The sequence below is a fragment of the Panthera onca genome, chromosome X (assembly GCF_046562875.1).
Source record: "Panthera onca isolate mPanOnc1 chromosome X, mPanOnc1 haplotype 2, whole genome shotgun sequence".
NCBI lineage: Eukaryota > Metazoa > Chordata > Mammalia > Carnivora > Felidae > Panthera > Panthera onca.
Genome location: NC_138357.1, coordinates 128,522,712 through 128,549,106, shown reverse-complemented (window position 1 = coordinate 128,549,106; position 26,395 = coordinate 128,522,712). Strand labels below are relative to the sequence as shown.

General features: G+C 53.8%; 1 protein-coding gene across 2 annotated transcripts in view; it reads left to right on the top strand.

Annotated features, from left to right (window-relative positions):
- Positions 1–1,384: 1,384 nt before the first annotated feature.
- Positions 1,385–26,395, top strand: part of LOC145714202 (glycoprotein Xg-like) — a 34,381-nt gene continuing 9,370 nt past the window's right edge. The window contains exons 1-8 of one of the 2 annotated variants that reach the window (XM_081793415.1): positions 1,389–1,862; positions 11,350–11,391; positions 11,616–11,639; positions 14,117–14,179; positions 15,714–15,776; positions 18,286–18,348; positions 21,815–21,877; positions 22,736–22,798. In XM_081793415.1, coding sequence (XP_081649541.1) covers positions 1,802–1,862; positions 11,350–11,391; positions 11,616–11,639; positions 14,117–14,179; positions 15,714–15,776; positions 18,286–18,348; positions 21,815–21,877; positions 22,736–22,798 — 442 coding nt within the window. In that variant the 5' untranslated portion in view covers positions 1,389–1,801. Of the gene's footprint in view, positions 1,863–11,349; positions 11,392–11,615; positions 11,640–14,116; positions 14,180–15,713; positions 15,777–18,285; positions 18,349–21,814; positions 21,878–22,735; positions 22,799–26,395 lie in introns of both variants that reach the window. The other variant, XM_081793416.1, reaches the window with a different exon arrangement.

Genomic DNA, 26,395 nt, shown 5'->3' with positions numbered 1-26,395 from the left:
GGCGTCCCTTGGCATGTCCCGCCCCTGCCTCTGTGTCTACACGGCCTTCTCCCTGTGTGCCTGTCTGTGTGCGAGTTTCTCCCTTTTTATAGGGACCACCGGGCATATGGGGGTCGTGTCTCAGCTGGGCCCAGGGTGACCTCACGGGAAGACACCTGATTACATAGGCACCAACCCTATTTGCAAAGACGGTCACACTCTGCAGAGTTACAAGTTACGACTCCACGAGATGATTTGGGGGCGGTGCTTTGGGGGGAACCACAATGCACCTCTGCACACTTCCCATCCCTCTGCCCTAAACCCCCAGAAACCACCAATCTCCTTTCTGCCTATGGATTTGCCTGGAGTCTGGCTTCTGTGACTGAACATACAGTTTTATTATTTTATTTTATTTTATTTTATTTTATTTTATTTTTATTTTATTTTATTTTATTTTTTATTTTTATATTTATTTTATTATTTTCTTAAAGCATCTCTGTGTCTCTGTCTCCATCTCCCTCCCTCTCTACACACACCTGTGTGCACCCCCAAACGCATCTGTTTTATAAGGATGTTCCGCGGACACAGAAAAGGCGTTCCCGACACATGCAGACATTGCTAGATGCCAGGAAAAAAAAAATGCAAAATAGATCGAGGTTCATTTCCCCTTTTCCATGTCTTTGGCCCAAATTCAGTTTTTTTTTTTTGGGGGGGGGGGAGGGAAATACAAACAGCTTTCACAGCCAGGCTTTATGATGATGATGATGATGAGTTTCTTTTCCCGTGCACTCACGCCATTTAGGAGACGGGTTCAGAGCGTTTGGGAAATTGTAACTTTGTGTTGTTCCCGCCGAGACGGGGGGCCTGCAGGGGGGTGTGGCTAAGCGACACAGAAGAATCACACAGCCTCAGGGGAAACACGCTATCGACTCTGGGAAAATAGGGGAAAAAAATCACAGGAAAATAGGAAAAGAAAAACAAACAAAAAAAAAGTAGGACCCATCAGGAGAGCCGGGTTCTGGGCCCGGAGAACTGCTTTGAAGCCTGAGATCCAGGCACAGGCTGGGTTCTCCCGAGGCCTCTCTCCCCGTGGAAAGAGGTCATTTGCAGCCTGCCGCCCCCTTGCGAAGGCTCTTCGGATGCCCCTCTGCGTTCAGACCCTGCCCGCTCCCCCAGCGGCCCGGTGGGTGTCCCCGTGGCCTGCAATGCCACACCTCCCTCCTCTGGTTTCATTTCCTGAGTCCCCTTCGCTCTGTCATCCTCAGCCAGCACCTGGCAGCTCACGGGTGCCCGGCTCAGAACCCGTGTGCGTGCACGGCATTTGTGGAACGAATGCGCGAGCTCCTGTGATGCACCCCCCTCCCCCTCCCCCTCCCCGGAAGCAGAAAAAGCCTGGAATCCAACCGTCCTTGTGTAGGGAGCGTCCTCCCAGTGCCCGGGGTGCAGGCCTTTGATGTAGCTGAACCTCCCAGGCCTGGCGATGCCTGTTTCCAGCCCTGACGGAGGGCGGGAGGCTGGCTCCGGGTGTGTCCTCGGCGTGCGAGCCCTTGCTGGTCTCTCGGGCCCCGGGCTGCACACGGGCTCCGGGCTGCGGGGTCTCACGGGCTCCGGGCTGCAGGGTTCGGCGTCTGAGCTCGCGGCCCATTAGCTTCTGGCCGCGGGACTGCCGTTGGGTTCATACTTTCCGCTTGAAACATCGCCTCTGTGCCTTCCAAGCCGGGAGACAGGAAGTCGACACATCGAGGGTGGGGTCCGGGAGGCCGGATCTCACGAGCCGCCGGGCTGCGGCCTCCGAGGGGGCTCCTTCCGACTGGCGACAGCCATGGAGAGGCGCGGGGGACTGTTCTGGGTCGCGGTGCTGGGCTTTGTGCTGTGCGTCCAAGGTGAGACCCGGTTTGCCCCGAGGGAGAGGCGGGTGGGCGCCGGGCTGGAGGTCAGCTTGGTTTCCAAATCTGCTTCCCCAGGAGCTTGCAGGGAGTTAAGTGGCTTTAAGTTGCCGGGCTGGAAGGGAACGCACGGGAGTGAGTTCTTAGGAGAAGGCACACGGGACAGAGGGCCGGTTCGGAGCCCCGGGCTGACGGGGTTCTCTGCCTGGTTCTGTGTCACATTTCAAACACAGCCCTGTTTTGCGGGATGATTCCAGCTGGAAGGGGGGGGGGGGGGATGCCTGCAGCAAATGCCTGGTTCCTGATGCAAAGCATTTGTTCTGACCGTTTGCCTTGGGGTAAAAAACAGAGTTGGAAAAAACGGCTTGTTGGTGGGGGCATGGCGTTTCCAGGGCTTGGTTCTGTTTGTGGAAAACGCTGTGTTCCAGCTTTTGGATAAACGCCATCCTTTCTTGTTGTGCACGAAAAGTCATGTGAGTTGTTTACGCCCAAGGTCCCGTGTCCCAGATGCCCGGGCGTCCGGGTGGGGCTGGGCTGGGGGCTGTAGGGGCCTGTCTTGAACGCATGAGACGGGGGAGTGAAACAGCCCCCTCGGTCATGTACATAGTGGCATTCCCAGGAGGCAAGTCTGGGTGGGACATAAGTCTGGGAAATGCCGTGGGTTTGCAGCCGTGACTCAGGTGTCCCTGTTCTGGGGCGGCCCGTGTATCCTGCTCAAGCTGCGTTCGGGGACCAGGACTCGGTTGTCTGGGGGCCGACGTGATGTGGAGGGAGACGCCAGGGCGCCCAGCCCGGGACGCTGGGCGAGACCCTTCCGTTATCAGCGGGACCGGGCACAAGTCATTTTGGGAGCTGTAGGTTCAGCACAGAGAAGCCTAGCTGCACACACAGCCCCCCTCGGAGAAGCACGTCCCAGACTTTATTCCTAGCGGACTCTCACGCAGCCCGATGATGGTGCCCATTCTTATCGCCGTGTTGCAGATGGGAGCACTGAGGCACGGAGGGGGAGGGGGGACGAGGCACGGAGGGGGAGCCCCCCAGTGATCAGTGCGTTGGCGCTCGTCCGAAGCAGAAGCAGAAACGAAACTTGCCAAGGTCGGCTCGGCGGTTTGGGTCTGTTGAGCGAAAAGGAAACATACGCCTACGTGCCCGATGTGCTTCTGTTCTCCCTACGGCTGTGGTCTATCACCTTCCGGTATATAGATCCCTACTTCTCCCGCAAAAAGATACACCGACTCTCACTCGGACCGTGTCACGGGCTGCGTTCGGGTGCACCCTGCATTTTCTCTTTGCTTCTGGAAACATGGCGTGTGCCAAAGAGGCAGGCCGGCCACGCTGGGCCACACCCCAGAACCCATCCAGAGTCTGTCTGCTTTCTGCGCGTCTTTCTCCGTGGCCCCCTACGTACCTTTGATCTAGCCAATCTCTGGGTGTGCGGGCCCAGCCAGAAGTGGGTCATTTATTCAGGCTGGCTGCGGTCACCGCGCCCATCGGTGGGGCCCAACCGGCCCGGCTGTGCAGGGGGGTGGGTCTCAATGCTTGGTGTGCGAGTGACCTGGGAGGGAACTGGATGAAAGGCAGGAGGCCAGTGCCCGCCCCTGGAGGTGCTCATTTGGTGTGTGGGTGGGGCTCGGGCCCTGCTGCCCTGAGTCAGCACCGGGCCATCTGGTTTACCCTTGGGTGGAGCCCCGTGGATCCGTGGCACAAGGGGGCGGCGGCTCTGGGGTCCCCATTCAGAGACGCATCATCACCCAGCATGGCCGGCCCAGAGGTGACATCCCCTACGTAGAGAGGCCACAGCTGGCCATTCTCAGCGGGGGGCGACATTGACTGCAGGGGACACACAGAATATTGTCTGTGTCTCTTTCCATCTACAATCTGCCTAGCCGTCCATCCGTCTCTATCTACCTATCTATCTACCTGTCTATCCATCCGTCCATCCATCCATCCATCCATCCATCATATCTATCCATCCATCATCTCTATCTATCTGTCTATTATATGTCTCATCTCTAGCCATCTACCCATCTCTCATCATCATCATCATCAATGTATACATTCAGATTCATTTTAAGGAACTGCCCCACAACATGGTGGGGCTGGCAAGCCCTAAATCCATAGGGAAGGGTAGAAACCCTGCCGTGCTGTCTCCGAATCCCGTCTTCTCTGGGAAACCTCGCCTTCGACTGATCAGAGGCGGCCCACCCACGTTACCAAGGGTGATGCGCTTCTCCCTGCAGGAGATTGTAGATGTTAATCCCATCGACAGAGCACCTTCCCGGTGGCATCGAGACTAGTGTTTGACCAAACATCCGGGCACCGTAGCCCAGGCACGTTGACATAGAAAAATGGCCCATCCGGGATATTTTCATCTTTCCACTTCCACGGTCTGAGATGCCAATTGTGTATATGTTGTTTATTCCTTGTGGGTTGCGAGAAACGGTGATCTGGACAGAATGCTGACACTCGGGTGGGTGGTTGGGAAAGTCTAATGGGCGGTGGGCATCAGCATTGCTGAGGGACGGGGTCAAAGTGCAGAGTCCCCGGCCGGCCGAACCTCCTGTTGTGTGATTGAGCCCCACCCTGGATGCTTTTCTGGTTTCCCAGGTGGTCCTTCTGTCTCAGCAATGTGGGGACCCCCTGCCTCTTATCCAGAGGACATCCCTGGGGCTGCTTTCCATGGTGGTTGAACTTTCGTGTGTTTCAGTGTGTTATGGGCTCACTGTGGGCTCCATAAAATATAGCCCCAACCCCAGGATGGCAGCACGCGACGATATTTGGAGGTGGGGTTTGTACAGAGTGGATTAAGGCGAAATGAGATAGTATGGAGGACCCTGATCCCATAAGACTGTTGTCCTTATAAGAAAAGGGGAACAGGACACAGGTAAGCGAGGAGAGGGGCCTCGGCAACAACCAGCCTCAGCCCTGCCTGGATCTCAGACCCCCGGCCTCAGCCCTGCCTGGATCTCAGACCCCGGTCTCAGCCCTGCGTGGATCTCAGACTCCAGGCCTCAGCCCTGGCTGGATCTCAGACCTCCAGGTTCAGCCCTGCCTGGATCTCAGACCCCGGCCTCAGCCCTACCTGGATCTCAGACATCTGGCCTCTGCCCTGCCTGGATCTCAGACCTCCGGCCTCAGCCCTGCCTGGATCTCAGACCCCTGGGCTCAGCCCTGCCTGGATCTCAGACCCCTGGGCTCAGCCCTACCTGGATCTCAGACATCTGGCCTCGGCCCTGCCTGGACCTCAGACCCCCGGCCTCAGTCCTGCCTGGATCTCAGACCCCTAGTCTCAGCCATGCCTGGATCTCAGCCTCAGCCCCATCTGGATCTCAGACCCCCAGCCTCGACCCTGCCTGGATCTCAGCCTCCCAGCTTTGGCCCTGCCTGGACCTGACTCTCAGCCTCAGCCCTGCCTGGATCTCAGAGTCCCGGCTTCGGCCCTATCTGAATGTCAGAACCCCAGCCTCGGCCCCACCTGGGTCTCAGCCCCCCAGCCTCAGCCCTGCCTAGGTCTTAGACTCCCAGCCTCAGCCCTGCCTTGACCTCAGACTCCCGGCCTCAGCCCTGCTTGGATCTCAGACTCCCAGCCTCAGCTCTGCCTGGATCCCAGACCCCCAACCTCGGCCCTGCCTGTATCTCAGACTCCTGGCCTCAGCCCTGCCTGGACCTCAGACTCCCAGCCTCAGCTCTGCCTGGATCCCAGACCCCCAACCTCGGCCCTGTCTGTATCTCAGACCCCCCAGCCTCAGCCCTGCCTGGATCTCAACCTCCCAGCTTTGACTCCTCCTGGATCTCAGACTCCCAGCCTCAGCCCTGCCTGGACCTCAGACTCCCGGCCTCAGCTCTGCCTGGATCTCAGAGTCCCAGCCTTGGCCCTGCCTGGATCTCAGACCCCCAGCCTCAGCCCTGACTGGATCTCAGACTCCTGGCTTCGGCCCTGACTGGATCTCAGACTCCCAACCTCAGCTCTGCCTGGATCTCAGACTCCCAGCTTCAGTTCCTGCTGGACCGCACACTCCCAGCCTCGGCCTTGCCTGGATCTCAGATTCTAAGCCTCGGCCCTACCTGGACCTCAGACCCCCAGCCTCGGCCCTGTCTGCATCTCGGACCCAGCCTGCAGCACCAGGAGGGGATACATGTGTGTTGTTCAAGCCACATGGTCTGTGGGATTTTCTTCCTGCATATTACTGGAAACTAATCAAAGCCATTGCTCTGCAAAATGAAGTCCACAGCCCTCCAGCCTCAGTTTCCCCTAGGAGGTGGCGAGAGACGCAGCCTCTCGGGCACAGTCAGACCTGCCTGGCCAGAGTGTGTGAGTCACCGGGTCCTGAGGGACCCGTGTGCACGTGTCCTGCCAGGAAGGCTGGCTTAGGCCACACCGGCCGACAGGGCCTGGTCGGGCACTCTGCATTTCATGGCAGATGTCTTCCTTGTGTGACAAACGCCCAGCCCTTGGTGGAGTGTGACCAGATGCTTCTCCTCCAGGGACTGTGCACGTGGGAGCAAATGACTTTGATCAAAAAGGGAGCTTGGGACGCTAGGAACCGGGACAACTGGTTGACCTTGCCGGGCGCGGTTCAGCTGCAGGGCAGGGAGGAAGGGGTGGGGCTGGAGGAACAGGGGTTCCCCAGGACCACCTGCAGGGCTCCAGGGAGGGTCTGTCCTTCCGTCCCTGCGCGTTCACGCTCAGCTGTGTGCCGCGCGACTGGCAGCCCCGCCTTCCATTCCGTTTGCTGGAATCCAGACCCTGAGGAGCGACCACAGCCTGTGACCGGTTGATTCGCAGCTGCTCCACGGGCAGAATGTGGAGCCCGCCCGGGACGTGTCCCCCTGGGCTCGCCGCCTCCTTCCCCTCCTCGCTGTCCTTGCAAACGCGAACTGCCAGCCTCCGCAGATTGCGAAACAGCCCGGTAGTATGCTTTCTGTCCATATACATTTCTTTTTATGTGTCTTTATTTTGAGAGAGAGAGACACACACAGAGTGCAAGGGGGGAGGGGCAGAGAGAGAGAGGGAGACACAGAATGCAAAGCAGGCTCCAGGCTCTGAGCTGTCGGCACAGAGCCCGACACGGGGCTCGAGCCCACGAACGACGAGACCATGACCTGAACCAAAGTCAGACGCTTAACCGATGAAACCACCCAGGCGCCACCCCCATATATATATATATATATATATTTTTTTTTTTTTTTTTTTTTTTTGAAAGAACGACTGTGCAGAGAGTCAAAGGGGGGGACCTTCCAGTGCTGCCTGGAGGGCACCAAGATTTATTCCCTGGGTGTCCTTGCTCCATCAACGTCCCCCATGTGGGGTTCCTGGATGACAAGATCGGACCTTATAGATTGAAGGCTCCCAGAGTGGGTCCCTCGAGGGCAGGTGACCCAGAAGACTTGGTTTCCATTAACCCCGGTCCAGGGGCCATCAGTAAAACCCCTGTGCGAGGAAATGACAGAGGATGTTTATATGGGGGCACAGCTACGGGGACGTTGCATGGGAACAGCCTGGGCGAGGTCACAAGTGGGGGACGGGACACGTGACGGCCGCGCGGACGGTAATTACATTCCAGGGCGTTGTGAATCTGTTGCTAATGCTGTAATGGGTGCCAAAGCCTCAGATGTTAACCGTGGTTGCTTTTTATTTTTTCTTTATTGTTTTGTGCTTTTAAGAGATCGCCTGAGGCTGATTTTCTCCTTTAGAAAGCAGTTGGGGCACGGGAGCTGGGGTGCAGTGTTTGGGGGAGGGGAGCTCGGGTGCAGCGTTGGGGGAGGGGAGCTCGGGTGCAGGGGCTGGGGGAGGGGAGCTCGGGCGCAGACCTCGCTCCTGGTCTGCGTGGACCCTGCGCTGCAAAGCCACACCCTCTTCAGGATCTGAGTTGTTACTATTGTTGCGACCACAACCGTGCCGTGCGTCCTGTTCACTTGAGGGTCTGGATAGAAACTTAGGGATTCCGGGCGTCAAAAGTCCATGAGGACCCAGGTTGGAGTCTCGTAGGGGTAGAGCGGCCGCCTCCCCACGTTTACTTACTGGACACAATTCCTCCAAGAGCTACTCAACACCCCGCCCCCCCGAACATTGTGGGGTTTGTGTGTGTGTGTGTGTGTGTGTGTGTGTTTGCGGGGAGGAGAGTGGGGGTCTTGTGGATAAGGCTAACCGCGAGCCTCCCGCTAGCAGGGACCATGGTGAACGCGCGCGTCCCCAGGACGTCAGCTGGATCACCAACGTCCCCATCCCAGAATACAGGAGGCTACTTCGTCCCCCGGGGTCGCGGATCCAAAAACATGTGGGTTTGATTAAAAGTCCCCGAGGCAGATCAGAAACAGATCTTGGGACACGAGCCCGATCTCATGCTCTGAGTGGAGAATCATGCTGATGGAAACAACTGCCTCGGGAGCACCCTGCCCCCCCCCCCAACCCCTCTCAGGTGTCCCCAGAGAGCAGCCTCAGGATCACCCATCCTCATACGAGTGAGCGACCTTGCAGGCTGCCCCGTTCGCAGGACTGGATGGTCCCCATACGGGCGCCTGATGGTAGCCAGGGTCACCAGCTTACGCAAGAGGTCCCGGGGAGACCCCCTCCCACTCCCGGCTGCGTGAGTCACGCTCACACATGTGGAGCCCGGGGAAGTTTCCAAAGCTGGGAAGGGCGCACCCAGGCCCTGGGGTCAGGCAGAGGCGGCTGTCAGGGTTCCCACACCCAGTGCATAGAGCCCCGGGTTGGGAACAGGCATTTGAGACACGCCAGGCGGGTGGGGCACATAACACCCCTCGGCTTATCTGGGACGAGGGGCGTGGCCGGAGCAGGTTGGCGGAGATTCCTGGGCGCTGGAGTAATTGCGGGGCGCTTGCAGCATCCGGGGCGGGGCGCACAGAGTGCGGCGATGGCTATTGGTGAGCCGTCAGGGCCTTCGGGGGGGCGGGGGGGTGCAGGGGCTGTGCACCTGCCACGGCCCCGCGGAGCCCTGGGAGGGGGTATCTGCGTCCCTCCCCCCGCCTGCACAAGGGTGGACAGAGCATTCAGCATTCCAGGCTGTTCCCTGCACGCACGAGGAGCTCGCAGAGCCTGGCCAGGCAGAGGGGTGTCCGGAGGGACGCGGCACCTCCCAGACTTAAAGCGGCTCTCTGTGCGATTTGCTCGCGTCTGGACCGTGGGCCTGCTGATGGGTGCACCCCGGCCTCAGTTTGCCTTCCCCTCGGAGGCCTGTGGCTTGTCCTGGCTCAGGAGGCACCTGCCTGGGGACGTGCCGGCCCCCAGGGTCCTGGCTCCCTCAGCAAAGAGAGTACAGCCCATCACGTGGTATCGCAGTCGGGCGCTGACCCCAGGCGGGACCTGCAAACGGGCTCCAGTGCGGGTGCAACCCAGGCCCATGCGAGGAGGCCACCTGGTGTCGGGGGGAGGGGGGCACCTTCTTCGCCCACGCTCAGGCTCCCTCCGGGCACAGGGTCAAGGCTGACGCTGCCAGGGGGTCCAGTGCAAATGCTGAGTCCGCCCTCAGGCTCCTGGTCTGCACCCTGCGCATGGTAACTGACCCACATGCTGCCGTGTGCGGAAGGCCTGCCTCGTGCAAATGCAGGATCGCCCAGAGTCACGTGGGCCGAGCTCAGACACATGTGATTCCCTTCATGGAGGCATCTAGTCTCGGCCAGTCTGCCGACGCAGGAGCAAGCCGAGTCCTGGTCCCTTGGGTCGGGGCTGGTCTGGGTGTGCTTTGCAAACACTGGAATCTTCTGGAAACAGATAGAGGCGGTGGCTGCAGAGGGGTTCTTCGTGTGTCTCCTTTGCAAACACTGGAATCTTCTGGAAACAGATAGACGTGGCGAGTGCAGAGGGGATGCTCCTGGGTGTGCTTTGCAAACACTGGAATCTTCTGGAAACAGGAGGTGGCCGCACAGGGGATGCTCCTGGGTCCCCTTTGCAAACGGTGGAATCTTCTGGAAACAGGAGATGGCTGCACAGGGGATGCACCTGGGTCCCCTTTGCAAACACTGGAATCCTCTGGAAACAGAGGCGGTAGCTGCAGAGGGATGTTCCTGGGCCTCCTTTGCAAACACTGGAATCTTCTGGAAACAGGAGGTGGCCGCACAGGGGATGTCCTGGGTCCCTTTTGCAAACGGTGGAATCTCCTGGAAGCGGAGGTGGTAGTTGCACAGGCTGCGAACGGGCTGTCCTAGTGTGCGCCTGAAATGCACGGGTGGCGTGATTGGCAAATGGTACCTCAGTGAAGCTGTTTTAGAAAAAGCTCTTCCCCCAAAGAGTCGATGGAAAGTGGCCGGAATCCAAAAGGCTCTGCGACGTTGTGATTAGGAAGCAGCAAAGGGACGGGGGCTGTGCAAGCAACGAACTCGGGGCAGCCTGGCCTCCCTCAGCTCATTGAAACGATTTTTTTGTGTTTACGTGAAATGCACGCGGGCACGGGAAGGAGGGGGGAAGGGGCTAGTTTGCGCGGTTTGGGAAAGGGTTTGGGGACAGTAGTGGAGAGCGACAGGACCGTGGTGGCCGGGCCGCATTCCGCTTCTGTCTGTCCCAGAGGGAAGGGAAATGCCCACCCTTCTGGACAGATATTTCCCCGGAGCGTTTCCTAAGCTAGAAAACAGGGGAGAGGCTGGCTTCTCGGGGGGGGGGGGGGGGGGGGGGGCGCCTCCCCAAATTCGTGCAATGCGAGGACGAGCCGGAGGCCCGGGAAAGCCTTGGGGCCGAGCCCAGTTTGCAAGCGTCTGGCCACAAAGTGAAAGTAAGGCTCCCTTGGGAGGGGGAGGTTGGGGCTCCGGGTTCAGGAGGAGGAAACGAGCGCGTTCTGTGTCTTCTGGGAGGCGCTGTCTCGCGGGAGCTCAGCCGGGGGCCAGGCTGTGGCTTCAGGGGCAGAGGGGCAAGCCGCGACTCCTTGGTGGCACCCTGGGGCCCCGGCAGCCGATGGAGCGGCTCACGAGTAAAGCGGCGCCTTCCAAACGGCTCGCGGGCCACCTCCTCCGGGAAGCCCTCCGGGAGTGCTCGCACAGGTGCCTGTTTTGGGTCCGTCCCTGCGGCAGCCTGTCCCTCCCTGCAGGGCCGGTCACATGCCTGTGCCCCGTTGAAGAACCGGGAAGCGGGGCGCACGGGGTTCGTTGTCACACCCCCGGCTCCCAGCAGCGTTCGCGGAACGTGTGAATTCTTCAGGGGTTTCCAGAACATCCGTGTGTTGGTTCTGCTCCGCAGCTGGAGGCAGCTGAGATCCCAGAAGGATTTCTTCCTCCGTTCACACAGCCACGGAACGATAATCTGCTTTAAGATGTGTGTTGAGTCGAGAGCCACCGGTGCCGGGAGAGGCCAGATTCTCATCTGACAAACACATTGGCCCTCCGCGGGGCTCACCGGGGGCTGCCCTTTGCACTGAGGCCCCTGCGTGGCTTAGTAAGTGGGAGGATGGGGCAGACCGGAGCAGCCGAGGGTCAGGAGCCAGCCCCCTCCCCATTTCTCCTGTCTGTGTGACTCACACCCTCTATGCCCCCACAGGTCAACGTGACTTTGATTTGGCCGATGCCCTCGATGACCCCGGTGAGTGGCCGTATTTCTTGGGGGCGTTGGTTTGGGGTCTGGGGGGCCTCCCTGCTGGCGGGTTCGCGGGCACCTCCACCGACAGGGCTGCTAGCTGTCCCGTGGGGAAGGGGCACGAGATGGTGCCTTGAGATCTTTCGCTTTCTCTGAGGATGCGAACGATTCTTTGAGCTGTGGATAAATCCGTGATGCTCATTCAACTTGTTTTCTCTCTTTGTTCACAGAACCCACCAAGAAGCCAAGCTCAGGTGAGTGGCCATGAGGGTGGCCAGGAGTGAGCCCGCGCCTGGGAGTCCGGGGTGTTTATGGGGGGCTGCTGAGTGTGCAAAAGGGGTGCAGATAGCTCCAAGCAGTCATTGGGGAAATGCAAATCAGAGTCCCCGGGAGACATCACCGCGTCCCTACCAGGACAGCTAGAATCAAAATGTGCAACGTAGCAAGCGTGGGTGAGGTGGGGAGAAATCAGAACCCACACCCTCCCGACCTCGTGCATGTGCTGGTAAGAATGGAAAACGGTGAGGCTGTGTGGAAAACACTGTGGCCTCAAACCAAATAGCTAAGAACAGAATTTCTACGGGACCCAGCAGTGCCACGCCTACGTATAGACCAGCGAGAGTTGAAAACAGGGACTCCAGCAAATGTGGACATCCACGTTCACAGCACCGTGATTCACAATAGCAAAAAGGTGGTAATGACTTAATGTCCATGGAGGGAGGGAAAGATAGATGGGCGGATGGATGGATGGATGGGTGGTTGGATGGGTGGGTGGATAAGTGGATGGACGATGGATGGATGGGTATATGGGCAGATAACTGGATGGGTGAATGGATGGATGGATGGATGGATGGGTAAGTCGGTGGGTGTATAAATGGGTAGGTTGTTAGACAGATGGATGGATACATGAATGTGTAGATGAAAGAAATGATGGACGGATGGATGGATGTATGGGGGGACGGATGCATGGGTGGATGGGTTCGTGGATGGGTGGTTGGATGGATGGATAGGTGAGTGGGTGGGTGGATAAGTGGATGGATGATGGATGGACAGGTGTATGGGCAGATAAGTGGATGGGTGAATGGATAAGTGGATGGTTGGATGGATGGATGGATGGAAGGATAGATGACTGTGGGTGGGTGTATAAGTGGGTAGGCTGTTGGACAGATGGATGGATACATGAATGTGTACATGAAAGAAATGATGGACAGATGGATGGATGCATGGGTGGATGGATGCATGGGTGAGTGGGTGGGTGGATAAGTGGATGGATAATGGATGGATGGGTATATGGGCAGATAAGTGCATGGGTGAATGGATAGGTGGATGGTTGGATGGGTGGATGGATGGATGGATGGATGGATGGATGGATGGATGGATTAATGGATGGATGGGTGGTTGGGTGGATGGATAGATGGGTGGATGACTGGATGGGTGCATGGGCAGATGAGTGGATAGGTGAATGGATAGGGGGATGGTTGGATGAGTCGGTGGGTGGATGGATGGCAGGATGGTTGGATGGGTGGATGGATGATGGATGGGCAGGTGTATGGGCAGATAAGTGGATGGGTGAATAGGTAGGTGGATGGTTGGATGGGTGGATGGATGGATGGTTGAATGGGTGGGTGGGTGGATGGATACAGGGATGGATGGATGGATGGATGGATGGATGGATGGATGGGTGGATGGATAGATAGAATGGATGGGTGAATGGATGGATGGTTGCATGGATGCATGCATGCATGGATGCATGGATGGATGGGTGTATGGGAAGATGAGTGGATGGGTGAATGGATAGGTGGATGGTTGGATGGGTGGATGGATGGATGGATGGATGGATGGATGGATGGATGGATTAATGGATGGATGGGTGGTTGGGTGGATGGATAGATGGGTGGATGACTGGATGGGTGCATGGGCAGATGAGTGGATAGGTGAATGGATAGGGGGATGGTTGGATGAGTCAGTGGGTGGATGGATGGCAGGATGGTTGGATGGGTGGATGGATGATGGATGGGCAGGTGTATGGGCAGATAAGTGGATGGGTGAATAGGTAGGTGGATGGTTGGATGGGTGGATGGATGGATGGTTGAATGGGTGGGTGGGTGGATGGATACAGGGATGGATGGATGGATGGATGGATGGATGGATGGATGGATGGGTGGATGGATAGATAGAATGGATGGGTGAATGGATGGATGGTTGCATGGATGCATGCATGCATGGATGCATGGATGGATGGGTGTATGGGAAGATGAGTGGATGGGTGAATGGATAGGTGGATGGTTGGATGGGTGGTTGGATGGGTGAATGGATGGGTGGGTGGGTAAATGGATGGATGGATGCATGGATGCATGGATGCCTGGGTGGTTCGATGGGTCAATGGATGGATGGGTGGTTGGGTGGATGGATAGATGAATGGATGATTGGATGGGTGGATGGGCAGATGAGTGGATGGGTGAATGGATAGGTGTATGGGTGGTTGGGTGTGTGTGTGTGTGTGTGTGTGTGTGTGCACCCATGTGGGGTTTTTCTTGAAGTTCTAGTTTTGACATTTTTACACCCAGAGGCTCAGGGACGTTCTGTGGTCCATGATCATCTGTGACACCGTGGGCAGTAGATGTGAGTGCAATATCGAGGCGTCTGTCGCGGTGTTGACGGTGTTCTATAACCTGCTGCGAACAGAAGGCTACTTTTCTCTGCTAAGAGGGCACTGTCATTTTCCCCGCAGATATCTACCCCAGACCGAAGCCCCCGTATCACCCACAGCCAGGCATGCCCGACAACAGCGGAGGTAAGTCTTGTCCCTCTTCAGACTCCTCTCCACCCTGCTTGGATGAAGCCTGCCGTGTCTCCCCTGCGGGTTTTCCTCCAGCCGCCTTTGAAGTAGGGAACGGCTTAAAAAACTCACGGACTGCGAGATCATGAGCTGAGCTGAAGTCGGACACTTAACCAACTGAGCCACCCAGGCGCCCCGCGATGCATTTTTAATTAGGCTGAGGACTTTTCCTTTTTCACTTGTTTGCACGGTTCCAAAGTCTGTCCCCCCAAAAAGTCCACATGCATTGTGCTGTGTACTGTACATCATTTATCCTCAGTGTGTGCTTGGGTTCAAAGGCTTGGCAGACACTGTTCCCGTAGATTTCTTTAAAAAAGATTAAGTAAAAGGAAATATTGATGGTGGATGGATGGGTGGGTGGATGGATGGAGAGATAGAGATATGGATGGATGGATGGGTAGATAGATAGATAGATAGATAGATAGATAGATGGATAGGTGGATAGGTGGGTGGACAGATGGGTGGATGGGTTGGTGGATGGATGGATAGATAGGTGGATGGATGGATGGATAGAGAGAGAGAGAGAGATGGATAGGTGGATGGATGGGTGGGTGGGCAGATGGGCGGATGGGTGGGTGGGTGGATGGATGGGTGGGTGGGTGGATGGATGGATGGATGGACAGGTGGGTGGGTGGATGGACAGGTGGATGGGTAGGTGGGTGGATAGATAGATGGATGGATGGATGGATGGATGGATGGATGGATAGGTGGATGGATGGATGGATACATACATACATACATATATACATACGATGGATGGATGGTTGGATAGATGGACAGATAGGTGGGTGGATAGATGGATGGATGGGTAGGTGGATGGATGGATGGATGGATAGATAGATAGATGGATAGGTGGATGGATGGGTGGGTGGGCAGATGGGTGGGTGGGTGGATGGATGGACAGGTGGGTGGGTAGATGGACAGGTGGATGGGTACGTGGGTGGATGGATAGATGGATGGACGGACGCATGGATGGATGGATGGATGGATGGATGGATAGGTGGATGGATGGATAGATACATACATACATACATACATACATACATACATATGATGCATGGATGGTTGGATGGATGGATGGATGGATGGATGGATGGATGGATAGATGGATGGACAGACGGGTGGGTGGATAGATGGATGGATGGGTAGGTGGATGAATGGATGTATGGATGGATAGATAGATAGATAGATGATAGATAGATGGATGGATAGGTGGATGGATGGATGGGTGGATGAGCGGTTAGAGTGTGTGTGTGTCTGTGTGTGTGTGTGTGTGTGTGTGCGCGTGCACCCTTGTGGGGTTTTTCTTTAAGTTCTAGTTTTGAGATTTTTACATCCAGAGATTCAGGGACGTTCCATGGTCCATGGTCATCTGTGACACCACGGGCAGCAGATGTGAGTGCAGTAGAGCCTCTATCGTGATCTACAGGATGCTGTGAACAGAAGGCTACTTTTCTCTGCTAAGAGGGCACTGTCATTTTCCCCGCAGGCATCTACCCCAGACCGAAGCCCCCGTATCACCCACAGCCAGGCATGCCTGACAACAATGGAGGTAAGTCTTGTTCCCCTCCAGACTCCTCTCTACCCTGCTTGGATGAAGCCTGCCGTGTCTCCCCTGCGGGTCTTCCTCCAGCCGCCTTTGAAGTAGGGAACGGCTTTCCCTGCAGGAAACCGAGTCTCACCCGTAAGCAGGGGGAGCTGGCAGGGTGAACCCACAGCATGCATTTTATTTCCTGTTGCTCTGACCGCTGCAAAGTAGGGTGTGCTTGGCGGATAGTGAACGTTATTGCGATGCATTTTTTAAAAATCTGTTTAATGTTTTTTTAATTTATTTTTGAGACAGAGAGAGACAGAGAATGAGCAGGGAAGGGGAAGAGAGAGAGGGAAACACAGAATCCAAAGCAGGCTCCAGGCTCTGTTTGAGCTATCAGCACAGAGCCTGATGCGGGGCTCAAACTCACGGACTTCGAGATCATGAGCTGAGCTGAAGTCGGACGCTTAACCAACTGAGCCACCCAGGCACCCTCCGATGCATTTTTAATTAGGCTGAGGACTTTTCCTTTTTTGCTTGTTTGCACAGTTCCAAATTCTGTCCCCCCAAAAAGTCCACATGCATTGTGCTGTGTACTGTACATCATTTATCCTCAGTGTGTGCTTGGGTTCAAAGGCTTGGCAGACACTGTTCCTGTAGATTTCTTTGAAAAGATTAAGTAAAAGGAAATATTGATGGTGGATGGATGGGTGGGTGGGTGGGTGGGTGGATGGATGCATGGATGGACAGGTGGACGGGTGGACGGGTGGATGGATAGATGGATAGATAGATAGATAGATAGATAGATAGATAGATAGATGGGCGGATGAGTGGATGGGTGGATGGATGGGTGGACTGACGGGTGGGTGGGTGGATGGATGGACAGGTGGGTGGATAGATGGACAGGTGGATGGGTGGGTGGGTGGGTGGATGTGTGGATGGATGGGTGGGTGGGCAGATGAGTGGTTGGGTGGATGGGTGGGTGGATGGATGGATGGATGGATGGGTAGATGGATGGACAGGTGAATGGGTGGGTGGGTGGATGGATGGATGGATGGATGGATGGGTGGATGGATATATGGATGGATAGATGGGTAGGTGGATGGATGGGTGGGTGGGCAGATGAGTGGATGGGGGATGGGTGGATGGGTAGATGGATGGACAGGCAAATGTGTGGGTGGGTAGATGGATGCATAGATAGATAGATAGATAGATAGATAGATAGATAGATATGACGGATGGATGGATGGATGGATGGATGGATGGACGGACTGACAGACAGACAGGATTCATAGATCAATGGATGGATGGATGGATAGATAGATAGATAGATAGGCAGGCAGATGAGTGGATGGGTGGATGGGTGGGTGGGTGGGTGGATGATGGATGGATGGATGGATGGATGGATGGGCGGGTGGGTGGATGGAAGGATGGATGGTCGGTGGGTAGATGGATGGATGGGTGGGTGGATGGATGGATGGATGGATGGTTGGACTGATGGGTGTGTGGGTGGATTAATGGACAAGTGGATTGGTGGGTGGGTGTATGGATAGATGGATAGATGGATAGATGGATAGATAGATAGATAGATAGATGATAGATGGATAACTGGATAAGTGGATGGATAGGGGGGTGGGCAGATGAGTGGATGGCTGGATGGGTGGGTGGATGGATGGACAGGTGGATGGGTGGGTGAGTGGATGGATAGATGGATGGATGGATGGATGGATGGATGGATGGATGGATAGATAGGTGGATAAGTAGATGGATAGGTGGGTGGGCAGATGAGTGGATGGGTGGGTGGGTGGGTGGGTGGATGGGTGGATGGATAGACGGGTGGGTGGATTGATGGACAAGTGGATTAGTTGGTGGGTGCATGGATAGATGCATGGATGGATGGGTGGATGGATGGATGGATAGATAGATAGATAGATAGATAGATAGATAGATGGATAGGTAGATAGGTGGATGGATGGGTGGGTGGGCAGATGAGTAGATGGATGGGTGGGTGGGCGGATGAGTAGATGGTTGGGTGGGTGGGTGGATGGGTGGACGGGTGGATGGATGGACAGGTGGGTGGATGGATGGATCGATGGGCAGATGAGAGAATGATGGATGGATGGATAGATGGATAGGTGGATTGACGGGTGCATGGATGGGTGGATGGACGAGTGGATGGAGGGTGGGTGGGTGGATGGGTGGTTGGATAGATGGATAGGTGGATGGACGGGTGGACGGATGGACGGATGGATGGGTGGGTGGATGAGTGGTTAGAGTGTGTGTGTGTCTGTGTGTGTGTGTGTGTGTGAGTGCACACCCACGTGGGGTTTTTCTTGAAGTTCTAGTTTTGACATTTTTACACCCAGAGGCTCAGGGACGTTCTGTGGTCCATGATCATCTGTGACACCGCGGGCAGTAGATGTGAGTGCAATATCGAGGCGTCTGTCGCGGTGTTGACGGTGTTCTATAACCTGCTGCGAACAGAAGGCTACTTTTCTCTGCTAAGAGGGCACTGTCATTTTCCCCGCAGATATCTACCCCAGACCGAAGCCCCCGTATCACCCACAGCCAGGCATGCCCGACAACAGCGGAGGTAAGTCTTGTCCCTCTTCAGACTCCTCTCCACCCTGCTTGGATGAAGCCTGCCGTGTCTCCCCTGCGGGTCTTCCTCCAGCCGCCTTTGAAGTAGGGAATGGCTCTCCCTGCAGGAAACCGAGTCTCACCCGTAAGCAGGGGGAGCTGGCAGGGTGAACCCACAGCACGCATTTTATTTCCCGTTGCTCTGACCACTGCATAGTAGGGTCTGCTTGGCGGATAGTGAACGTTATTGAAATGCATCTTTAATGAGGCTGAGGACGTTTCCTTTTTCGCTTGTTTCCACGGTTCCCAATTCTGTCCGGTAAAAAAGCCCACCTGGGGTGTCCTGTGTACTGTACATCATTTATCCTCAGTGTGTGCTTGGGTTCAAAGGCTTGGCAGACACTGTTCCCATAGATTTCTTAAAAAAAAAAAAGTTAAAAAAAATTAAAACAAAACAAAACAAAAACAAAAAAAAAGTTAACTGAAAGGAAACATTGACGGACAAAGTCAGTAAAGTCCTTAGCAATTCAAAAGCGCTGAAAACGTAAAACCAGACCGGGTTAGGGCCGCGTGAAGCAGGGCTAAGTCAAAGGCTTCCAGAAGCGGTCCTGGAATCCCGTTCTGGCGCTGCCATGCGTGAAAATTCATCTCCTCGAGGAGGGGCCGCCCAGCATCAGGACCAGGGTCCAAGGAAGCCGATACCTAATTGAAAATCCACAGTAGCATCCACGGCCGCGGTTAACGGTGCTTTTGTCACCATGCACCCTCACCTTTTAAAACTTTCTGTCCGGCATTAACACCTCCAAGTGCCTGAGCCTTTCCTCTTCCTGGAAGTCACTTTTTTTTAATTTTTAAAAATGTTTTTATTTAGTTTTGAGAGATAGAGACAGAGCGTGAGCGGGGGAAGGGCAGAGAGAGAGGGAGACACAGAATCCGAAGCAGGTCCCGGGCTCTGAGCGGTCAGCACCGAGCCCGACACGGGGCTTGAACCCACAAACGGTGAGGTCATGACCTGAGCCGAAGTTGGACGCTGAACCGACTGAGCCACGCGGGCGCCCCGGAAATTACTTTTAAAGTCTTGTTCCACGAGGAATCCACGGGAGTCCCTCACAGGAAGTGTTTCTTGCTCCCGGTGTGGGGGAAATGGGGGGTTAAATGTATATGATGAATCAGCGGAACGGGGTGACTCAGTCCCCGGGGAAGTGAGGGGCGAGGCCCAGCGTGGGAGGGGACCCTCTGTGACTCAGGGCGCCAGCTGCCGATGCCATCTGGGAGCTGTTTGCACGCTTTGCTTAAACTCAGCGCACACACGAAACCGAGAGGGCGGGGGAGGTTGGTGAGAAGGTGATTAGGGCAACCGGCCCCCCGAAGTCCCTCGCTTGGCCCCTGGCTCGCCCTGGGGCTCCTGGATGTGTCCCTTGAGAAGGAAGACGCATCGTTGACAGCGGCCCTGAAAAGTCCCTTGGGTGTGGGGCGTTCCGGAACGTTCTGTTCCAAAAGGCAGATGGTCACAGATGAGCCACGTTGAGAAAGGGCCTCCAGATGGAACGCTGTGGCGTTTTCTGCCAGGGGCCACCTGCTGTGACGTGTGGCTGCTGGGCGATTTATCGGGGGGCCCCGATGCAGCGAGAATGAGTTCTGGATCCTTTAGGACGAATACGGGCCCCCCTGAGCTCGGTGGTGGGGTCTCTGACACACGGACGTAGGAGAACCTCAGATTCTCCCCTGCACACGCCTGCTCCCTGAGGACACTCCTTCTGGGCGTCCCCCTGAGCTCCTGCTGTTTACACCTGCCCCTTCCAGAACCTCCGGGTTCGCTCTCTGATTCTCTCATCTGACGCCAGCAGCGGGGTCCCCACACTGGCTTCCAAGCAACCAGGAGGGGGCCACGGAGGGATGTGCCCCCACCCCGTCCCCCCATTTGTGCGTTGAATCCCTAACCTTCAGGACCTCCCGATGGGACTCTAGTTACATATGGGGTCTTTGGGGAGGTAAGTGGGTCCAGATGAGGTTGTTAGGGTGGGTCCTGGGAACATAACACCCGTGTCCTTCGAAGAAGAGATCAGGACACGGACATGCACGGAGAGAAGACCACGCGAGGACACGGGGAGAACACGGCGTCTACATGCCAAGCAGGGAGGCCTCAGGAGGAACCAGCCTCTGCCCTGCCTGGATCTCAGACCCCCAGCCTCCACCCCTCCTGGATCTCAGACCCCCAGCCTCCACCCCTCCTGGATCTCAGACCCCCAGCCTCCACCCCTCCTGGATCTCAGACCCCCAGCCTCCACCCCTCCTGGATCTCAGACTCCCAGCCTCCAGTCCTGCCTGGATCTCAACCTCCCAGCCTCAGCCCTGCCTGGATCTCAGACCCCCCAGCCTCTGCCCTGCCTGGATCTCAGACCCCCAGCCTCGGCCCTGCCTGGATCTCAGGTTCTAGGCCTCAGCCCTACCTGGACCTCAGACTCCCAGACTCGGCCCTGCCTGGATCTCAGACCCCCAGCCTCGGCCCCTCTTGGATTTCAGACCCCAAGCTTTACCACATCCTGGATCTCAACCTCCCCGCCTCAGACCTGCCTGGATCTCAGACTCCCAGCCTCAGCCCTGCCTTGATCTCAGCCCCCCAGCTTCGGCCCTGCCTGGATCGCAGATCCCCCAGTCTTGGCCCTGCCTGGATCTCAGCCCCCTAGCCTCAGCCCTGCTTGGATCTCATACTCCCAGCCTCAGCCATGCCTGGATCTGAGACCCCCCCCCAGCCTCAGCCCCTCCTGGATCTCAGACCCCCCAGCCTCAGCACTGCCTGGACCTCAGCCTCCCAGTTTCAGCCCTGCCTGGGCCTCAGACTCCTGGCCTCGGCCCTGCCTGGATCTTACCCTCTCAGCTTGCAGGACCAGGAGGGGATCCATGTGTCTTCAGCCTCGTTTGTGGTGTTTGTTGTGGCCACGGTATGAAGTCGATACGGAAGCTTTGCCTTCAGGGAAATTGCTTCCAACCCTAAACAAGGCCGTCTCTACAGTTTTGCATCTCGAAGTTCCCCTTTCGAAAAACCTTGTGCTTAGGCGATCGGTTTCCCTGGGAGGCTGGGGGTGAAGTTCCGCACCCCGCGGAGGTCTCAGGGTCGGATGCCCCCCGGGGGCAGACCTGCATGATGTGGGGGAAATACACCGAATGGGCCCCACCCTGGGAGGGCGCCCCATTTGCAAGGCGGCTCCCAGAAGCGTTTTGTGCAGGCTCGTTCCCCAGATACGCGGGGTGGGCGGTCCCCCAGGAGGCGATGCGGGTAGTCGAGCTGGCCGGGAGCGAGGGACAGGTCACCCCGAGGAGGGCACGCGTCCCTGCTGCGGCCACTGGCTCTCCGGAGAGACCACTGAGGTCTCGGTGGCAGGCTCAGCGTGTGGGGCTGTGCTTCGTCAGTTGTGCGGCTGGCCGATGGCCGAAAGGCCTCATTACTTTCCTGAAATCGCGGCGTTGTGTTCCGACAGGCATCTACCCCCGGCCGAGGCCACCCCCGCGCCCCCAGCCCGGCAGTTCCGACAGCGGTGGAGGTAAGTGCACGGAGACGCGTTTGAGAAGCCCTCGGGGTGCACGGGGTGTGGCCTTTTCTCACGCCTGGAATTGTCCCCTTGGTGGTGCGATGTTAGTAAGGGCTCATGATGGAGGCTGTTCTCTGCTCACACGTATTTCGGGAGATGCCCCTTTAAGCAAAATCAGTGAGATGTCATGAGCCGTCCAGAGCGGGAAAGCCCTTTCCTGGGGTCCCCAGTGCTCGGGGCAGCGTCGCTGAGGGAGAAGTTCTTGCAGAGAGAAATCAGAGAAGCCTCTACAGGCCTTTTCCATGTCATAGTTTTATCAAATTGAGCACTTACTATGTGCCTGCAGGGAGGAAATGCCGAGCGTTTAATTAAGCACTTACTATGTGCTTTCATGGAGGACTTTGAACGCGGTTAATTGAGCACTCTGTATGGGCCAAGCCTGCTGCTGGGCATGGGGGTTCGGTCATCATCGACGGCATGTGGCCCCCTGCAGAGTGCTAGGGGGCAGAAACAAATGGATGGATATGTGTGGGAGGCGTGGGGCAGGAAGCGCAGCCTGTGTTGAGAGCAGAGGGCATGTGCAAAGGTCCTGGGGTTGGGTGTCGTCTTCTCCGTTTTGCATCTCCCTTGATCAGACGGGGTCCGTCCCACCAACTGCCCTTCCCGGGATGCTGGGTCCCCCCCCCCCCGCCCCCCGCGCTCTCCCCGCAGGAATGATGGCATCCCACCCACAGTTTGGTTCCGGCGCCCTGGCGTCCTGGAAAGGGTCCGCCCGGCCCTCCGTAAGCTGCCCGCGTCCGGTCACACGGGCTGGGTTTACAGGGGGGTGTCTGCGGGGGTTTGAGGAGTGCTCTGTGCTGCACCCTGCAGGTTACTTTGGGAACAGGGACCAGGATGACGGCCGCTACCCGCCCAGGCCCAGGCCGCCCGCAGGTACGCCCATGGCTTCTCTCACTTGACTGGGGGGAGGCCGCGGGTCCCGCCTGGGTGCAAGGTGCACCCCGCGAACATGGGGTGCAGGGCGTCCCCTCCGATGCCGCAGCGCAGTGGGCCTCACACCCCTGACGCTCTGGAGGCGCAGGTTGCGGGCGAGACTGGAAACGGGGCAGATTCCCCTGGAAGGTGGTGGTGGCGTGTGTACGCACGTGTGCGCGGCGTGTGCCCGAATGGACCTGTGTGTGCGCATACCTTTACGGCCTCTGCACGGACGTGTGCATACGGGCCTTTATGCATACACTGCCATACGTCCACGTATCCACGTACCGCTTTGTGTGCAGGGCTTTATGTACGCACGTCTCTCCAAATCTGCATGTATGCACACGTCCCTTTATGTAAATACACACCTCTGGATACATAAATCCCTGTACCTTTCTTTACGTATCCATCCCTTTACATATACACCTCTGGATACATAAGTCCCTGTATCTTTCCTTACATATCTATCCCTTTATGTATATTTACATACACACCTGTGTATACATAAGTCCCTGTATCTTTCCTTACGTATCTATCCCTTTATGTATATTTACATACACACCTCTGGATACATAAATCCCTGTATCTTTCCTTACGTATCTATCCCTTTATGTATATTTACATACACACCTGTGTATACATAAGTCCCTGTATCTTTCCTTACATATCTATCCCTTTATGTACATTTACATATACACCTCTGGATACATAAATCCCTGTATCTTTCTTTACTATCTATCCCTTTATGTATATTTACATACACACCTGTGTATACATAGGTCCCTGTATCTTTCTTTACGTATCTATCCCTTTATGCATATTTACATATACACCTCTGGATACATAAGTCCCTGTATCTTTCCTTACGTATCTATCCCTTTATGCATATTTACATATACACCTCTGGATACATAAATCCCTGTATCTTTCTTTACGTATCCATCCCTTTATGTATATTTACATATACACCTCTGGATACATAAGTCCCTGTATCTTTCTTTACTATCTATCCCTTTATGTATATTTACATACACACCTGTGTATACATAGGTCCCTGTATCTTTCTTTACGTATCTATCCCTTTATGCATATTTACATATACACCTCTGGATACATAAGTCCCTGTATCTTTCTTTACTATCTATCCCTTTATGTATATTTACATACACACCTGTGTATACATAGGTCCCTGTATCTTTCTTTACGTATCTATCCCTTTATGCATATTTACATATACACCTGTGTATACATAAGTCCCTGTATCTTTCCTTACATATCTATCCCTTTATGTATATTTACATATACACCTCTGGATACATAAGTCCCTGTATCTTTCTTTACTATCTATCCCTTTATGTATATTTACATACACACCTGTGTATACATAGGTCCCTGTATCTTTCTTTACGTATCTATCCCTTTATGCATATTTACATATACACCTCTGGATACATAAATCCCTGTATCTTTCTTTACTATCTATCCCTTTATGTATATTTACATACACACCTGTGTATACATAGGTCCCTGTATCTTTCTTTACGTATCTATCCCTTTATGCATATTTACATATACACCTCTGGATACATAAGTCCCTGTATCTTTCCTTACATATCTATCCCTTTATGTATATTTACATACACACCTGTGTATACATAAGTCCCTGTATCTTTCCTTACGTATCTATCCCTTTATGTATATTTACATACACACCTCTGGATACATAAGTCCCTGTATCTTTCCTTACGTATCTATCCCTTTATGTATATTTACATACACACCTGTGTATACATAAGTCCCTGTATCTTTCCTTACGTATCTATCCCTTTATGTATATTTACATACACACCTGTGTATACATAAGTCCCTGTATCTTTCCTTACATATCTATCCCTTTATGTATATTTACATATACACCTCTGGATACATAAATCCCTGTATCTTTCTTTATGTATCTATCCCTTTATGTACATTTACATATACACCTCTGGATACATAAGTCCCTGTATCTTTCTTTACTATCTATCCCTTTATGTATATTTACATACACACCTGTGTATACATAGGTCCCTGTATCTTTCTTTACGTATCTATCCCTTTATGCATATTTACATATACACCTCTGGATACATAAATCCCTGTATTTTTCTTTACGTATCTATCCCTTTATGTACATTTACATATACACCTCTGGATACATAAGTCTCTGTATCTTTCTTTACATATATACCCATTTATGTATATTTACATATACACCTCTGGATACATAAGTCCCTGTATCTTTCCTTACATATCTATCCCTTTATGCATATTTACATATACACCTCTGGATACATAAATCCCTGTATCTTTCTTTACGTATCTATCCCTTTATGTACATTTACATATACACCTCTGGATACATAAGTCCCTGTATCTTTCTTTACTATCTATCCCTTTATGTATATTTACATACACACCTGTGTATACATAGGTCCCTGTATCTTTCTTTACGTATCTATCCCTTTATGCATATTTACATACACACCTCTGGATACAGAAGTCCCTGTATCTTTCCTTACATATCTATCCCTTTATGTATATTTACATATACACCTCTGGATACATAAGTCCCTGTATCTTTCTTTACGTATCTATCCCTTTATGTATATTTACATAGACACCTCTGGAAACATAAATCCCTGTGTCTTTCTTTACATATATATCCCTTTACACATATTTACATATACACCTCTGGATACATAAATTTCTGTAACTTTGTTTACGTATATATCCCTTCATGTATATTTACATATACACCTCTGGATACATAAGTCCCTGTATCTTTCTTTACATATATATCAATTTATGTATATTTACATACACACCTGTGTATACATAAGTCCCTGTATCTTTCTTTACATATCTATCCCTTTATACATATTTACATATGCACCTCTGGATACATAAGTCCCTGTATCTTTCCTTACATATATATCCATTTATGTACATTTACATATACACCTCTGGATACATAAGTCCCTGTATCTTTCTTTATGTATCTATCCCTTTATGTATATTTACATATACACCTCTGGATACATAAGTCCCTCTATCTTTCTTTACGTATCTATCCCTTTATGTATATTTACATATACACCTCTGGATACATAAATTCCTGTATCTTTCCTTACATATCTATCCATTTATGTATATTTACATATACACCTCTGGATACATAAGTCCCTGTATCTTTCTTTATGTATATATTCCTTTATATATATTTACATGTACTTCTTTATATACATAAGATGTATGTACATATGTACACACATAAGATGTATGTACATATTTTGATATATTTATACTTATGTATATATCGTGTTACATATGTTTACATAAACACGTTTATATATGAATATATCTTTATATATCTTTTTGTATATGTACCTTTATATACATATGCACATATTTGTATGTCTTTATATTTATCATATATCCGTTTTTATATATTTATATATACACATTTATATGTGTATGTACATATTTATACATCTCTGCATATACACCTTTTAT